Genomic DNA, 17,701 nt, shown 5'->3' on the forward strand with positions numbered 1-17,701 from the left:
CACGAATGCTTTTATACATCAATTCAGATAAAAATACTGAACAGAGCCCCAGGTCTGCGTGTGAAAACACGACCGTACGTTTTAAAAGATGATTTCCCAGACTGACACAGCGCAGTGCTGCTGAAGTGCCCTCATCAGTCTTTATTACAGCCTGGCAACGCCGTACAGTTTGTCCAGGAAAGTGTGTGGAAAATCATTTCTGCAGAATTACAAAAAGTCTACCAGAGTGCTGTTCTATAACGATGTCATGAAAAAAAAAAGACTAATCAAAGACTGTTGCTTCTAAAGTTTTTGAGCTCAGATATACCTTTACTGGAATGCAAAGTCAGTATAATAGCTAAATAATGGCTAAATAAAACATCTTTCATGTTGACCCACCACATGCCTGAAGAAGAGTAATGTGCCTGTATAGTGTTTATAATTGTCTTTTTAAATATAAATGTACAGTCACATTATGATTGTGATCAACAGTGTATTGCATTTCCTGTAAACCAGGCAACTCATCAAAGCTGACATCTAGCACATGCAATTGTTGTAGGATTGATTCGAAGTGTCTTCTGACTGTCCATATCCGGGACTGTGTTCTGAAGTCCCATGTAAAGTAAAAGAGAAAGGGTTTGATTTGTGATGCGAGCCTGGTCAAAAGATGAGCAAGAGGAGCTTTATATATTTGTGCTTTATTTGAGATATTCAGCCCCTGCATGCAGGACTTATCTATCCACTTTCCTTATGGAAATAAGCAAACACAACCACGGACCGATGTAATAAACATTATGCGATGTCCAAAATGAAATAAACTACATATCAAGTACACAGAAAGCACAGGACATCTCTCCCTGGTTAAATGTGCTTCTCTAATGACTCTAGCCTCGTACAAGTGGATACCTACTGCACTGCTGTAAAATCAATATCGAAAACTCCCTAAAAAATTCAATATGTTTACACCCCCATTTAGATTTGAATGCCACAAGCAACTTGTACAGCAGTCTCATCTTCTGAAACGAAGTACAGTTATTCCCCGAACCAAGTAGTGCCCAAAATCCCCGGGAGACCAGGAATGAAAGGAGATGTGAAGTCTAGATGTGAGGCAACAGCTAGAAGAGGGATCAGGTTTCCTCGGGCATTTCTATATATAACCCAGTGATCCCATGCCAGGCACAGGGTTTAAATGCCACCGGCCAGTTGGTGTGAACAGTTGTTGTGCACAGAGCGAGCGAGCGAGCGAGCAGTGGCTTCAGAACAGAAGTGCTGGAGTGGAGAAGCAGAGAAGCTGCAGCTATGGAGCTGTTTGAGACCAACCCGTACTTCTTTCCCGACCAGAGGTTTTACGAGTCCGGCGAGAACTTTTTCCCATCTCGGCTGCAGAACGGTTATGATCAGTCGGGTTACCAGGAGCGACCGCTTGTGGGGCTGTGCCCTGACAACAGACTGCTGCCTGGACCCGGATTGGAAGAGAAGGTCTCCCCAGTGTCCAGCCTCTCCCCACAGGAGCACTGCCCCGGCCAGTGCCTGCCCTGGGCGTGCAGGATCTGCAAACGCAAGACCGTCACGGTGGACAGGAGGAAAGCGGCCACCATGAGGGAGAAAAGGAGGCTGAAGAAGGTCAACGAGGCTTTCGAAGCCCTTAAGAGAAGCACCCTGATGAACCCCAATCAGAGGCTGCCCAAGGTGGAGATCCTGCGCAGCGCCATCCAGTACATCGAGAGGCTGCAGACTCTCCTCGGCTCCCTGAACCAGCAGGAGCACGAGCAGAGGAACCTGCATTACAGGAGTGCCAGCTCTCAGAGGGTGAGTGCACAGGGCTACAGTACAGCATCGCTCTCAGAGGGTGTGCACAAGGAAGGGCAACAGCATGACAGCTTGTACACCTATGGCCAAAAGTTTTGCATCACCCTATAAAATTACATAGCGCTTTGTATGGCTTCCGGTAGACTTTTGCAATACCATTTTGTAGTTTTTTTGATTATAAGGTCTAAATTATGTTCATAGTTTTTTTTTTTTTTAATTATGTCTCAATCCTAAAATTCTATGTGATCCAAACCTCGTGGCCCTAGCTGTACAGAGAAGCGGGAAGTTATCAGGGCTGGCAATACAGCATCATCCAAACAGCAAGGGCAGAAGATGAGGCTGGTTTTGTTTTCCTAGAACCTGAGCAGCCCTAATCTTGGGCTGTCTCACCTAATGTTAGGTAAACCAGGAGCAGTGCTAATCAGGGTCAATGAAAACCTGTCAACAGTCATTAAAAAAAATTGTATTAGCCACTTACAGTAGATAACTAGGTCCAGTGTCTACGGGCTCATCATACCTGAAATGTATCAAACAGCATGGGATTCACGGAGCGGAAGTTAGTGCCAGTCGCATGGTATACTGCACATCAGTGCGGTTAATTGATTGGGCTGTGATTACTGGACGCTTTTAGAACGCATCGACTGCGGATTATATTATTATTTAAAGAGGTTCTCATATATTTAACAGTATGTCTGCGCACTGCTTATGACGTCAGCAACCACAGGATACATTTAGGATAAAACTTCGCTTTTGACACCCGCATGAAGCAAATGCTGTTTCTGAAGATCAGACTGAGGTGAAGACGTATTTTTAAAAAAAGGCGCAAAATAAAAACGAATGCTTTGAAAAACATGATTTTGGACATTCAGCGTTTTCAAGATGCTTACCTTAAAGTTGTATGGGTTTATTAAAAAGTAAAGGTGTTTAGAACACACACACATTTGGGTTTACCTCTAGGTTTTTTCTTCTTCCATGAAGCAGTTTCTTTTTTTTTCAGATGTCCTCCTCCAGTGAGCGCGGGTCCAGCAGTACGTGCAGCAGCAGCCCTGAATGGACCACTAGCACAGAACAGAGCAGCACCGCATACAGCAACATTGCAAACAACCACGAAGGTAAGACTGATACAACACAACCCGTGCGTGCAGACTGGGAACTAGTGAAGGTAAGACTGATACAACACAACCCGTGCGTGCAGACTGGGAACTAGTGAAGGTAAGACTGATACAACACAACCCGTGCGTGCAGACTGGGAACTAGTGAAGGTAAGACTGATACAACACAACCCGTGCGTGCAGACTGGGAACTAGTGAAGGTAAGACTGATACAACACAACCCGTGCGTGCAGACTGGGAACTAGTGAAGGTAAGACTGATACAACACAACCCGTGCGTGCAGACTGGGAACTAGTGAAGGTAAGACTGATACAACACAACCCGTGCGTGCAGACTGGGAACTAGTACTAGAGAACTGAAAAATGTTCTTCACTACCAGAAACGAAAAAAAAAAGGATTTTATATTAGCACTGTCGTGGTAAGTCATTTCATGTGTGGGTCTTGATAAGGTTAGCCAGCAGTCCCTTGGGCTCGCTAGTTTCCCTGGCGCGTTGCTGACAGTGGCAGCTGTGTTAATTAGTTTGGCTTGGCAGAGCCTCTCCGTTGCGCCGCGGGGAGCAGGTACTAATTATCGGACCGCTTTCCATTCCACTCACCCTATCAGCACACTGCAGGCACCCGTTACTTGGTGAACTTTTCTTGGTTAGATTGTAATTTAATGACCATAACAATGCGCTTGTGTGGTTATTCCAGCAACATTGTGTCGGTCAATTAACCCTAGCGCGTCGACCGTATTGGAATGAGTATTTATTTACGTATTCATATGTTTTTTTTTTTCAATTTTGCTATAATAAACCTTATTTAAGATGGTTCTGTCATAAAAGATATTTAACGTACGCGTTTATTTTAGAATTTTCTTGTGTGTGTCGAAGCTGTACCATACCCGTCATGAAGACACTATTTCAAACGGAATTGCATTTTCCACAGGGTGGGAGCTCGAGCAAGCACGACCCAGATAAGGAGCACGTGATACATGGTTGCAGGGTGCAATATGTCTCCTAATTAACCAGTCCTAGTTTTCTTCTCGGTGTGATTTATTAGACTCAGCAATGCTTGGAAAGGTTGTATGGTTAGGGACACCGCACCGGTGCATGGAGTGCAGCCATAACTGTGTCGCGGGCAGGCAGGGGGGCAATGATTCAACGTGAAGAGGTTGCAAGGTGTTTCAATTGTTTACGTGGCGCCAGCAGTGCTGCGGCTTGCGATTCGCTTCAGATGTAAATTTAATTGCGTATTCGCATTGCCCTTGCTGTCGCAATCATCCACAGCGGTTCTGGGTTCCGCAGCTCCAGTATTCAGCACTCATTATTCCTGGTTTTTGAACTTGTCTGCTGGAGAATCCCATGGGCCTTCCTCGTTCCAATCAAATCACGTGACGATTTGACCTTCACATTTTGGAACAGAACGAGAAAGGATTAGCGCTGCTCTTGAGATCAAAGCAAACTCAAAGCCAAGTGGAAAACGAGAACCCTACACTTAAATTCGCTCACAACTTCAAAAACACTCGAGCACTGATTATAAGGGTCACGCAGACAAAGTGACAGCTGACGCCTCCATCCGTGTTCAACATATACGTTTGTACTGTGAGCAAAATTATATCCCCGAGGGTATTCCCCACGTGTAAGCAGAGTGCCTCGCACGGCAGTCCCATACTTTCAGTTGTTCTGTGTTTAAAAAGCCCACAATGTGTGGTTCATCTTCGACAGCAGCGCAGTGTATAGTGTGAAAATGAGCGCTGCTTACCGCAGTGATCTGTGCTGAGGTAACAGGTGGCACCTGTTCGGTGTGCAGTAATTAGAAACAGGTGTGGTTGCCCCGTGTAGGTGGCCTCTTTAAGTTAAAGACTGCTCTGTTGAAATGAAGGATTATGTAGTACTAACGCTATGGTTCGTGAAGGCAACAGAGAGGAGACAGGATACACTGCAATCCTTTCACATTAGAGCAATCAAACCTGGCAGGCGGAGCACTCTCCAAATCCAACGGTGACTACAGGCTCTGCAGGCTCTCCATTGATAAAACCAAACACGTTGCATTTTGTGAGCTTGCAAAATCAATGTTTCGTTTCTCTGACTGAATCCGCCCTTTCTGTTTTCCAGATCTTTTGAACGAAGACTTGTCGGAAGAGCCGAACCTCCGGTCCCTGTCTTCAATAGTGGACAGCATCGCCGCCGAAGCGACCCCCGTTTCATATTCGGGGAGCGTGCCCGGGTTAGAATGAAGAGGGATCGAGAGGCAAAGAACCGCGGCCAGCGGCACAGGTCAAATCAAACCATTCGGGGTTTGTTTATCCTAGATGAGCGGCCACTACGAAGAACCAACGCACAGAACAAGGACGCGTATCTGTAATTTAAACGCGGAATCAGATATTATGAGGAAGTCAAAAAACATGCCAGGCCTTGTAGGCAAAGCAGATTGCTGAAACATTTCTCTACTTCATTGAAACCCAGTACAGCACTATCCGAATTATTTACCTAATTTAAGGACGCTGTTCAGTTTTTAAAAGAAAAAGTGCGTCTTTTTTTATTCTGTAAGCCCTTAATTTCAAACACATAGCTTTTAATGCAATTGAATGTTGCCCATTAAATGGGGGGAAAAAAACAAGGGTGCTGTATTGAATTAATTTAATGCATTTCTTATACATTTGAGACAGAAAGACTTCAAAGTTTCAGATGATTCATCCTCTCTCTCCTCCCCTCCCCTCCCCTCCCCTCCCCTCTCCCTTAACTTAAAAACTGTTGATTCAATATATTCCATATATTTGCATTGTTGTTTTTTGCGTGTGTGTGGTCTGCTTTAACTCTGCTTTTAATTTGTGGGGCCAATATTTTATACTGGGGTTTGACCAACTGAGACTTATTCTAATGATGTAAATAATGACCTTTTTTATAGAGTGGATTTTGCTATTTTATTTTGGCTAACTTATTTTCATTTTTATAATAAAGATGGTTGTGTATTTGTATACCTGCTATGTGTATTTCTTTTGTCATGTGTCGAATATTTACAAGTTGAAATCTCAAACATGTCTTCCTTCTCCCTAAGTGGAGCTGGTACACCAGCATGTAACCATTAACCTATCCCCCCTGCAACACTGGATGTAAGAAATACAATGTCACTTGCACATCTTAGGAGTGTCTCTTTGTATTATAACTGCAGTGCAGTCCCAAAGGGTTGTTTGCTACCTGACCAAGTCAATATACAAAGAAAACAGTTACTTTACAAAATGGTGAGGATCTGGCTTTTATTGTCAGTTAGTGTTGTATGAAAATCCGGGTCACTTTTGTATCAATCACATTTTTATCATGTAAATATCCAGGACTACACAGAAACCATTTCAGGGAAGCCATCCAGACATGGGAGGCGACCACTGGCATGTGAGTTTAACATCTATTCCTTGTAAAAACAATTCCACCTCAGCACAAAACAGTGATATTGAACGTCTCTACACATCGGACAAAAGAAAACGCTCATTTATTGAAAACGCACAACAAAGGAAAGCTGGCATTTCTGTTTGGGAGAGGAGGGGAGGGTTAGAACGGACAAACAAACAAACAAACATCAGCTAAGACAAAATGCAGTTTTATACAATAAATTAAATATATATATATATTTCTATACTTTAAATTCCATATTGATATCTATAAAATCTTTTGATTTATGTACAGGAATAAATAAATAAAACAAAATAATAACCTTGCATTACTGCGGAATGGGGGGGTCCCTTTTATACACACTGCAGATCTCTCACACCCAGGAACAGTACTACATTACTACAACCACCACACTACTAGGCGTGACAGACCGGTTTATAACAGAGTATCAGAACAACATCACATCGACATCTGAATCACTGGAACATTACTGGAGAATCGGACTCCTTCTGCTTCGGGTCCCTCAGTCCCACAGTCATCTCCTGCTGTGCAAGCAGCAAAGAGAATCATCCCGCTGCTGCCCAGTGAGGTCCCGATCCTCCCCAGTCCCAGGCAGCTCACTCCCGGAAGGCTGCAAGCATGTGTCCATACAAGTAGTGGGATTGCACTGGGAGGAGAAGAATTGGAGGAGATGCGTTAAATTCAGTGACAAGCTGGTGGACTTGAGCTACATCAACGCCAGACCAAGCACTACGTGAAGGAACGTTTGCAACACAATACTGGAAGTGAAAAATCAAAGCAGGTGGTATTTTCTGTGGAGGTCCAGCCATGTTCGGCAGTGCCATCTACTGGCGGTTTAAATAATTACTTTTACTTGTTTACCCACGTGTGTCAGGCACGATTCAGAGCAGACTGACCTCTAAAACAGAGACCTGCTGTGTCGGCATTCCTGACTGAATCCGCCTTGCAACAGGGAGATGCAGCTTTTATATAATACAGAACACATGTCAGTGATAACACGATTACACAGATGTGTTTGCTGAATCCTGCAGATGTTTTTTTTTTTCATTTTTTTTCAGCTGGACGCTCGCTCTTTTATTTCTACTATCTGTGTGAGTCAGAGCGATGAAGCTCTGCCAGCCCGTAATCCTAAATGCAATCAATGTGATCTCAATCAGCTGCTGACGGAAATGGACCAGTCTGCTTTCACATCTTACTATCACTTTTAAAGGACGCTCACAACTTCTATCGAGCGTCTTGTTAAACACGGTCTGTCTGAGTCAGAAAAGCTGCACCACATTGCTTTGATCGAATCCACGCTATAGCCTGCTAATACTGCTGCTTCCGACCAATTACTGCCATGCACTGCTCAATGCTATTACTCCTTTACTCCGGAGTGGCCCTGAGGGAGTGCAAGCTCCTCATTTAGTTGTTGTTTTTGGCAAGTGCTGTTGGCTGTTTTTCACATTCCTCAGCAGAAAGATGTTCTGACATGGTCTAATGCACACTGTCAGTTTTCTCTCCTCTCGGCTGGCCAGCGTTTCTAAGAAGATGATCTGATGGAACAAGCTGTTTCATGCATTAATGCCTGTGCTAGATATCCAGAGAGTGTGAGAGAGCAGCACACGCTCACAGAAAAGGAATTAGAGTCAGAGGAGGAGGAGAAGGAGATGAAAAATCTACACCTCTGAACAGAGAGCGCTGTGCTGAACTTAAAATGAAACACAATGGGGGAGAATTCTTTATTTTTAATTATGGCTACCTTCGCCATCTTAAAACAACAAGGTGTTTTGTCGCCTAAATCATTTCTGGTTTGTCATTAAGTATTTTATATTGTCTGAATGTATTTTACTTGAAACACTGGGAACACTGTTGTTATTTTGGTATCCAGTCGTACACACTGAATACCAGTTTTTGACCTTGGCATTGCAAGATCGCCTGAACGCAAGTCATGCAGACTAGAACTGTATTTAATGGTGCCAGAAAGGCTTGTGAAATACGAACGCCTGTGTGCTAAAGCGTGTGTCCTTGTCAAAGCACTTGAAACAATCTGTACAGGATTATTTCACCAACACCTTGAAGAAACGTACAGCAGTGACTGGAATGCTAAAGCGACTCTGGCTAACACAATAATCCCATGCATGTCCCTTGCCATGCCTCTCTATTCTCTATGCACAGTAGAGCTTGAATGTGTAGTTTTGAAAGAAACACATATTTTCATTTCTGATCACTGGTACTCCTCTAGGTTAAAGAAATCTCTGTTTGCAGGCCTTGCTTTCGGATAGTCTTGCACTTGGTCATTTCTCCTGTACAGTGAAATTGTCCCCGCCCCTTCAGGGCCGTACTTCCCGTCAGTAACCAACCAGCTGCATCCCCCCCAATGACTGACATGCAGTACAGCCAATAAGATTCTTTAACCCTGAAGACGCTGCAGGGGTGAAATGGCCTAGGAGTTTCCTGGAAGGCATGTCAAGCTCGATGAGAACTTTATTACCCTGTGAATGTTTTAAAATGGAAATGCTGCACATGTGAGACCTCCAGTATGCAGTGAATGAAACGCACGACAGGGAAGATTTTTGAAATGATCTTATTAGCGGCCACCCATTTAAATCAGTACAAAAAAAATAATCTTCATAGCAACAGTGTAATGCGCTTACCTTGACTGCCCACGTGCTCCTGCTAGTTCAGGACAGTTAACAAGAGTAAGTCCGAACTGTCGAGCTGTCTAATCTCTGTGACCCTGACGATCCTGCTCAGAGTCAGTCACAGCAAACAAAGCCAAAAAAAAAAAAAAAAACAACATGCGGTGAGTGAAGCAAGCCAGGTCCAGCCACACTGCAGCCCAGTCAAAGACATTCTCCAAGCAGGTGTTAACCTTTTAAGAACCGGCACCGCTTTCCCTGCTAAAAACCTGCAACTGGGGTTTCTTTGCTTCTCCAGTTGGCTCGCTAGCTACTGGCTCGTAATAACATTCAGCTGTCCTTAGGCGCTCCAAGCATTACTTTAAATAATCTCTGTACAGGATTCCTCATATCGGATCTCGTACCTGTTTAAAATCCTGTTACGCACATTCTCCGTTGTTCTCTGTGCTTGTTTTTTGCTTAGATCATTATTTATTATGCTGCCGGGTCTGATTCTGAAAATCCCCCAGGTAAGCTAAAAAACACACACCTGCCAGGGTGTACAGCTGCAATCCCATATGCATCCTTGAGTTCTTAGAGAGGGGTTTCACTCAATAAAATCGAAGTTGCAGAGGAATGGCAGTCGCTCTCCCCCTAGTGGTGAATTCTAAAACCGTTAGCTTTCCTGCTTCTGTTCAGTGGCAGCCCCTGGGGTTTAAAGAGGACCCACGAGCCTGGTAAATACAGCAGTGATCTGAGCAGAAGCAGCAATAGAGAACTGTACTACACTTGTGTAAAAGTGTATACAATATGCCACTGCAGAGCCATCGGAGACGGTGCAGCGAAGACTTCTTACTGTGATCTGCTGGTAGCTTTGCAATGAACAGAAGGGAGGTCATTCACAGCTGATAACTGCACTAAAAAAATGGATACAAGCACACAGACACAAAATGAAATAATAAAATAGTAAGCATATTGGTGCCATTTCTGACAGGGAGATCGGTTGCCATTGCTGGCAAGCAAAGGCAGAATGCAAGGATTCACAAGGCAGCTCCACTGGGATAAGTGTGACAGGGTGTGGGGCTCTCACTCACCTTCAGGGGGCATTTTCTTGGGCATCGTGGAGACGGAGGAGGGCATGGACATGGCAGTGACCCTGAACCCTGCTGGCAGAGTCTCGATGGAGCCGGGCATCATGCTCAGACCGTGACTGTCGCGCGGACGAAAGCGCTTCCTCCACGACGGTGTTCTCCGGAAGGATTTATCATCGCCCTGCACACGCAGACAGAACGCTCAATTCAAGAGACCGGCAGGGAATCGCGTTTACCACACTGCCTGTGTTATTAGAGACAGCTTGAGATCTTTCAGCCAATCCAAGCGCATGTTTCGCCTTCTGTTCATGACATCAGCAGTGCCTCTTTTAATTTTATAACCAGAAAACATCATCTATTTAGTGGAATAAAAACTACTTTCTAGTAACAAAGCCAGGTTAATCTCAGCGTGAAGTTTTTCATTCTCGTACTCACCTCATCCAGTCGCCTGTCGGTCCCCAGGGCCAGGACGTTGTTGAATTCACGTTCTAAAACTTGCCTTGCCTTCACCACAAAAACAAAGAAACATGGATCACACTTCTACGGTCGCCCCCTGGGTAACTTGCAATGTGGAGGTTCTTGTTGCTGAAGTCTGGAATTCTGTGTAGGTTTGAGTCTCCCATATAAAGGATGGGTTTTACCGCAGTGAGACTCCAATCTAAGTTTTTCCTCCTGGTGTTTTTGTGTCAATTTACTTTGTATGTACAGGTCTGCAGCTGCATTTGAGGGTTAGGGTTGGAGTTAAGGTTAGGGTTAGGGTTAGGGTTGGAGTTAAGGTTAGGGTTAGGGTTAGGGTTAGGGTTGGAGTTAGGGTTGGAGCTAGGATTAGGGTTAGGGTTAGGGTTAGGGTCAGGGTTAGGGTTAGGGTTAGGGTTGGAGTTAGGGTTGGAGCTAGGGTTAGGGTTAGGTTTATGGTTTGGAGCTAGAGTTAGGACTAGGGCTAAGCTCTGCATCTGCTTAGCAATGGAATTCGGAACAGTGTGAATTGATTCCAAAAGGAGATTCCTCACCTGTGTGTTTTGCATTGGGATCTGCAGGATAAGTGCCAGGCTGCTGTAATCGAAGTTCTCATCCAGAGCAATGAGGGCCCCATGGACCCCGCTCTCCAGGAGATTGGTCCCGTACTCACGGAGCCCGATGGACTGCACCCAGTGCATCACCTGGTCGTTCGTCCACACCACAACATCTGCACACAAACCAGCAAAGCCACACAGACAGGTCACTCAGAGTGCATGACCAGGGTGAGTCTCCATGCCTCAAGCCTGGCCTGCACTGGAGGCAGCACCATTTAGCAGCCTTGAGAGAAGCCAGCACGTTCTAAAACTGATATCATGCTTCAGGTGAGGATGAGGAAGCTGACAGGCAAACCTTTGACTTCAAGCTGGCATTCCTGCCTCCTCCTCTCCAGCTCCTTCCTGTCGTAGTTCAGCCTCTTCAGGCACATGATGCCGTACTGCAGACTGGCCCTGGGTGCGAGAAACGCCCTGGTTACTGTGCCCGCAGTCACACAGGAGCCCTTGTTATACAGTGGAAGGAAACAAATGCATTTCTTGGCATGAGTTCCGATGTTGTTCGGACACGGAACACACACAAGGTCACAACGTACCCCGGTTTGTCAATCCTGTCAGGTCAAGTAGGATGACTGCAGCTGGGCTCCAGTGCTGGATCCCTACAACAGGATGTGAAAGACAGCGCTTACCGGTGGAAGCTGTCCACCATCTTGAGGTGCGTGCGCAGGTCTTTCTTGGTCAGGTGGTCAAGCATGCGGGCGTCCACCAGACACTCCATGAAGTAGCTGCGGTACTGAGGCAGGCCCAGGCTGGGCAGCCACTCATTCCCAATCCACTCGTGATTCATGTCTCCGTACGCAAGCGTCTGCAGCCAGATACGAGGTTCAGGGAAACTTAGTATTAATTAGTCATTTAGCAGACACTAAAAGTGTTTCTAAATTCAGCACTGTGGAGGGTTTAATAGTTCTGGATAAAATATCTGGACTGGGTTCTCAATATTCTTTCTATTACATCGTTGGGTTTTTTCAGAAAGGAAAAATGTACTTGATAAAGTTTCTGTAGCAGAAGCACACAAGACGCTTAATTTCATGTCCTTCCCAAAAAATACACAGAGAACTTCCAAACTCACCTGAGCCCAACTGCCTCCTTCTTTCTCCTTCTTGTAGGACGAAAGCATGTCAGTACAGAGAGACAATCAGACTAAATGTTAGTGTGTTAATGAGGTCTATCACGAGAGTCAGGGATTTCATTCAAATGATAGCATCGCCACAGCCATGTCATGGTCTTCAAACCCATTACTTTACATTGGTTTAACAGCCTTGTTTGATTCAGGCTTAATTTATACTTGTTTTGCATACATTTTTCAGAATTATTTCATTATGTTTTTAAAAATCAGTAAGTTAGTAAGAAAAATCTTTGACAAACTAATTTCATCTTCTGTGTGAATATTAAAAATGCTCATCAACGAGATTTTACTCACCGCTTTGGTAGGCGTTGTCATGGTTTCCATCTCCTCGTGAGTCACCCAGACATTCCCAGAAGACTAAGGAAGAAAGAGGAGAAGAGAAGAGAGGGCAGGAGGATGAGGTGAGGAGAGAAACAGGAGCGGAACTCTCCCTTTTCCATGTTGAAGTTTTTATCCTAAGAAAATTTAGGTAAAACTAAACATGGTTTAGAAAGTTCTGAGTTTCCATGCTTTACTCTCAGGAAGTCTGTTACGCTTGCACTTCCTGTCGTCACCGCAGCTGTGTCTTCAGAATCAAAGCACGTTACTGGCTGAACGCATGCCAGTCACTTGGAGAAGCAGCTGGTTGGTTAACAGCAGTATGGAAGCCGCTGAAAGGGGTGGGGACAGTTTCACCCCGCAGGTGACCAAGGGAATTGCAACACTAGCTGAAAGCATGGTTTGTAAGCAGAGGTTGCTTTAAGCTAGGGTGCAGCGTGTTTTAAAATCAAACAAGCGGTGAATGGAGATGCACAAACAGGCAGGGTTCGTGAAGCTGAGCTCCAGTCCCTGCAGGAGCTCCTGGGTGCAGGGCAGCACTCACAGTTCTGGAGGTGAGGGGGGCGGAGGGGCTGGTGAGGGACACCATCTCCTGGATGGCCAGGCGTAGTTTGAGCCGGTGCAGGGGGTTGCTGATGCCAATCTCTCTCTGGATCTCGGTGTCGGACAGGGCTGACATGATGGCACCGCTCTTCACATTGGCACGGCAGGCAGCCACGTACCAGGCTGGCATCCCCACCCACAGCTAGAGAAACACGGAGAGGGCAGTCAGAGACTGCAAGGAGGACAGATGGGCACACAGCAGGGCGCGAGCAAAGTGAACTATTCTGCTTGGAACTTTATCAAACTGTTTATTAATGTTATACCCTAAATGCACTTACCTCCATCTGAAACCACACGTTTCACAGATATATCGCAATGCAATTAAATACTGACATTGCAAGTCCGCTACCAGTATACACTTTAAACACAGAAGCTACTATGGGAAGAGCTTTTGCAATAAACATTGAGAGCTGTGATCTAATAATTGTGAGGCATCCTTCCTCATTCCAGTCACATCAATGTGAATCACAGACTATAGGGGTACCTGCTGCTGTCTGGAGGGATCATCAATGTGAATCACAGACTATAGGGGTACCTGCTGCTGTCTGGACGGATCATCAATGTGAATCACAGACTATAGGGGTACCTGCTGCTGTCTGGAGGGATCATCAATGTGAATCACAGACTATAGGGGTACCTGCTCCTGTCTGGACGGATCATCAATGTGAATCACAGACTATAGGGGTACCTGCTGCTGTCTGGAGGGATCATCAATGTGAATCACAGACTATAGGGGTACCTGCTGCTGTCTGGCTGGATCACATCTATTCCCTGAGGAGATTAGAAGACCGAGCAGGTTTTGCTTCCTTAACCACAGAAGACACACACTTAAAAACAGCCTAATGATTCTGCAGCACCTCACCTCGAGCCAGGACACCACTGTGGGCCCGTCCCACTGGGCGAAAGGCAAGCCCTTCCTCCGAGCGTCTTCCAGAAGCTCATGCCTGGGAGGAGAGGAAGGCACTGAGCTTGTGGTATTGTAGTGAAGAGTACCAGTGACACTTACACTCTTTATACTGGGGATCGAGGGGCAAAGACAGCACATGGGCAGATACACTGCAGTGCCACTGGAATGGTGCTACCACACTAGTAACATTGTCATACCTGACATTCCAATAGTAACACAATGGTATGAACACACAATACACTCTGGTAATCTCTGACATCAGCATAGTACCGAAATGTGTTTCCTGGAAATGACCGCTGACCCTGAGATTTGGTATCCCGGCATCTTAGTAGCTTCAGATAGAATTGTATTTGCTTTTTTATATTCACATTACTACAGTATGGTGTTTGCAATCACTCCGAGTGGTTCTGGGTCCTGTTGCTACCGGACGGAGTCATCGAAATCTGGAGAATTCGCGTTCTATTCCAATCAGGCGACAGCGCGACCTTTCAGCTCTGTCACCCCACCAGATAAAGACAGAAAACCGATAAGCCACAGAACCCAGATCCACTCACGATCACTGCTAACACCACACAATAGCCAGGTAACTGGAACAAAAGCAATTCAATGACATTTCATTCTGATTTTCAGACTGTAAAAAGGCAGTCAAAACTATAAATCGAAAAGACAAAAACACAAGAGAAACTTCTATGAAGTTAAATGAAAACGCAACCAAACAACAGCAGGAGAGCGACGCTTACCTCTCTCTGGGTGTCATGGGATGGGAGGGTGAATGGAAAAAGAAAAGCAGACATTGTTTTTAATGCACTGGTTGAAAACTCCCTCTGTGAGATCCATGCACACATTAACAAGCACGGCAACCGTTAGACGGAGAAACAAACAGAAAGAAGGCAGTTTTCAACCCACATCTCACAACGTGCAGCAAGACACACGAGGAGCCTTGTGAAATAAATGGCAAGTTTAACATGAAAATGGAAACTCAGAATCGGAGGATTAAACGCACACAGAAATACAAACATAACAGTGCAGTGCAGTGCTAGGTGGAAGATGGAAATGCCATTTAATAACTTTTAATGCTGAATGAATTAAAAAAAAAAACTGGAATTAATCCCACGTACTTCTTCTTGAATCTCCGGTCTCGCTCAGCCTGCGTTCCCAGCTTCCCCAGTCCCAGAAAATCCTGGAACCCGATCTCAAAATCTGAAACGAGTCCCAGTATCACACACATGCAAGAATCTCCACTCCTCAGGACTCCTGTGAGTCCCAGTATCACACACACACAAGAATCTCCACTCCTCAGGACTCCTGTGAGTCCCAGTATCACACACACAAGAATCTCCACTCCTCAGGACTCCTGTGAGTCCCAGTATCACACACACAAGAATCTCCACTCCTCAGGACTCCTGTGAGTCCCAGTATCACACACACAAGAATCTCCACTCCTCAGGACTCCTGTGAGTCCCAGTATCACACACACAAGAATCTCCACTCCTCAGGACTCCTGTGGGTCCCAGTATCACACACACAAGACTCTCCACTCCTCAGGACTCCTGTGAGTCCCAGTATCACACACACAAGACTCTCCACTCCTCAGGACTCCTGTGAGTCCCAGTATCACACACACAAGACTCTCCACTCCTCAGGACTCCTGTGAGTCCCAGTATCACACACACAAGACTCTCCACTCCTCAGGACTCCTGTGAGTCCCAGTATCACACACACAAGACTCTCCACTCCTCAGGACTCCTGTGAGTCCCAGTATCACACACACAAGAATCTCCACTCCTCAGGACTCCTGTGAGTCCCAGTATCACACACACAAGAATCTCCACTCCTCAGGACTCCTGTGAGTCCCAGTATCACACACACAAGACTCTCCACTCCTCAGGACTCCTGTGAGTCCCAGTATCACACACACAAGAATCTCCACTCCTCCAGACTCCTGTATGCCACTGCATAACCCTGTGACAACTTACTGTGGTTCTAGAATATATATGAAGTGTTTAGAACAATAAAAGACCACTCTTATTTGTATTCGTTTCCATGAAAAGATCATTTTACTTTTTTTTTTTTTTAATCTATCCAATATAGTGACCAAACCCAACGCACCAGGCCAACATTTGTACTCCGAATTGTTATTAGCATTTCCTGCGACATCTGAACCCTAATAAGAAACCGCCTGAGACCCCTTGGAAAGCCCTGCAATGAAACGTGTGACGGGCTTGTTTGTGGTTGGGTATGTCTGTCGGAGTTCTCCTGTGCTGTACCCTACCTGTAACCCCAGCTCCCTGCCCCCTGCCCATCTGCAGGAGCCTGGCCTTCTCCTTCTTGCCAAACAGCCGTACGATTGAGAAGTTGATGCCCTTCTTCTTGCTGCCCCTGTGGAGGGAGTCTTGGCTGCTGTTACGACTGCTGTTCTGGTCGTCCGGCCTGCAACACATTTCTCCTTTTATTGTTCTGTGTGTCCAATTATTATTTCGATTTTCTCCCAATTTGGAATGCACAATCGCTTTTCCCCTCATCCCGTCCTCTGATCCTACAACCAAGCCAGCGAGCTACCGGCCCCTGGAGGACAAAGGCCAGCCCTGTAGGACCTTTGAGCTCGCTGGGCACCTGGCCAGTAGGGTGCGCTGTAGCGTGACGAGGAGAAACAGTCCCTGCGGTTTTGTCTTACTAACCCCTGCACGTCGCACAGCCAGGATGCAAACCTGCGCTGTATGACCCACGCAGAAGCTCTTCCACCAGGAGAAGCCACTTGGGAACCGCGTCTGCATTTTACACACAGTAGGGTTTGTGCAGCCCATTTAACTCCAGGATAGTTGCAGTCCAATAAAGCAGTAGGGATTAATGTTTGGAAGCAGTTTGGAAGGAGATGGAAGGAAAGCGGCTGGCTTACCCTTTGCCGTCTTCCTGGCTGGTGGAGAGCAGGGACTGGGACATCTGCTCCAGACGCAGGCTGCGCGGGGAGGGAGGGGGCGACATCTCACACTTGATGGTGGGCTTGTCCTCCCGACTGTCATCCCAGGACACTGGAGACTGGAGCACAGGGTCCCCGGTTACACTCGAACCCAGCCCCACTCCCCTGACCGACCGGGGGAGAAAGTGACTGCACCTTTAGAACCGCATTTCATTCCCTTCAGTACTGACGTGGGTTCAATACTGATTGAAGTCTCCAGCTCAAACCCAGGTGAAGCATTATATGGTGAAGTCACTTTCAACCCGTAGTGCAGAATGGGAGCAATGCTGAGGCTTTCAGTGACAATTGCCCACAGACACACACATGACATAAATGGGATATGCAGGAAACAACTTACCATGTGCAATACTGTATGTGTGCTTTGTGTGTGCGTGTGTGACAGTATACAGCAGCATCCACTGCGAGGACCTCAGAGTCCATCAGTGCCCGATGTAACAATTTTAAAACACGACTCTCGAGGACCAGAGCCCTGTCTCAACTGAGTCTGAGCTGCTCAGCTGCGAAGCTGGTTTACAACTTTGAATGCAGAAGTATTTAGGTCCAGATCCCATGACTAAGGGGTTGATTTGATCAAGCCTAAACTTGAGCGTTTTACAGCACTGGTGAATCCCACTGCATTGCATCAACCGCCTATCCGTGGTAATGCTGCGATTGCTTCTAAAAATAGGATGCTGCAGTTCCGATGGATCCTTTGGTATTGTGAAATCCAGCTGCAGTACG

The 17,701-nt window shown here is 46.0% G+C and overlaps 2 protein-coding genes across 14 annotated transcripts in view; one reads left to right on the plus strand and one right to left on the minus strand.

Moving 5' to 3' along the window:
- The first annotated feature begins 1,183 nt into the window (after positions 1-1,183).
- Positions 1,184-5,859, plus strand: LOC131696494 (myogenin-like). Of its 2 annotated transcripts, XM_059004052.1 has the most exons (3): positions 1,184-1,788; positions 2,786-2,900; positions 4,997-5,859. In XM_059004052.1, exons 1-3 carry the CDS (start codon positions 1,279-1,281, stop codon positions 5,116-5,118), a joined length of 747 nt encoding a protein of 248 aa, XP_058860035.1. In that variant the 5' UTR covers positions 1,184-1,278; the 3' UTR covers positions 5,119-5,859. The 2 variants fall into 2 exon arrangements, 1 of the variants encoding a protein (XP_058860035.1); XR_009309286.1 differs by lacking the exons at positions 1,184-1,788; positions 2,786-2,900 and adding an exon at positions 2,907-4,882 and having other exon boundaries at positions 4,997-5,085.
- Positions 5,860-6,324: 465 nt separating this feature from the next.
- Positions 6,325-17,701, minus strand: part of LOC117965978 (liprin-alpha-2-like) — a 39,823-nt gene continuing 28,446 nt past the window's right edge. For 7 of the 12 annotated variants that reach the window (XM_059004042.1, XM_059004046.1, XM_059004043.1 and 4 more), the window contains 14 exons: positions 16,901-17,040; positions 16,277-16,434; positions 15,123-15,204; positions 13,960-14,041; positions 13,039-13,239; positions 12,471-12,533; positions 12,120-12,149; positions 11,680-11,855; positions 11,349-11,446; positions 10,991-11,166; positions 10,416-10,484; positions 9,984-10,161; positions 8,926-9,017; positions 6,325-6,935 (listed from right to left, as the gene is read on the minus strand). In XM_059004042.1, coding sequence (XP_058860025.1) covers positions 8,962-9,017; positions 9,984-10,161; positions 10,416-10,484; positions 10,991-11,166; positions 11,349-11,446; positions 11,680-11,855; positions 12,120-12,149; positions 12,471-12,533; positions 13,039-13,239; positions 13,960-14,041; positions 15,123-15,204; positions 16,277-16,434; positions 16,901-17,040 — 1,509 coding nt within the window. In that variant the 3' untranslated portion in view covers positions 6,325-6,935; positions 8,926-8,961. The remainder of the gene's footprint in view (positions 6,936-8,925; positions 9,018-9,983; positions 10,162-10,415; positions 10,485-10,990; positions 11,167-11,348; positions 11,447-11,679; positions 11,856-12,119; positions 12,150-12,470; positions 12,534-13,038; positions 13,240-13,959; positions 14,042-15,122; positions 15,205-16,276; positions 16,435-16,900; positions 17,041-17,701) is intronic. The other 5 variants (XM_059004039.1, XM_059004041.1, XM_059004040.1 and 2 more) reach the window with 5 other exon arrangements.

Source organism: Acipenser ruthenus, chromosome 29 (genome assembly GCF_902713425.1).
Source record: "Acipenser ruthenus chromosome 29, fAciRut3.2 maternal haplotype, whole genome shotgun sequence".
NCBI lineage: Eukaryota > Metazoa > Chordata > Actinopteri > Acipenseriformes > Acipenseridae > Acipenser > Acipenser ruthenus.

What these genes read in the sequence shown, in the direction of transcription:
- LOC131696494 (XM_059004052.1), top strand. Translation starts at nt 1,279, where the DNA reads ATGGAGCTGTTTGAGACCAACCCGTACTTCTTTCCCGACCAGAGGTTT. An exon ending in GGAGTGCCAGCTCTCAGAGG is followed by an intron (nt 1,789 to 2,785) that starts GTGAGTGCACAG and finishes TTTTTTTTTCAG; the next exon opens with ATGTCCTCCTCCAGTGAGCG. An exon ending in CATTGCAAACAACCACGAAG is followed by an intron (nt 2,901 to 4,996) that starts GTAAGACTGATA and finishes TCTGTTTTCCAG; the next exon opens with ATCTTTTGAACGAAGACTTG.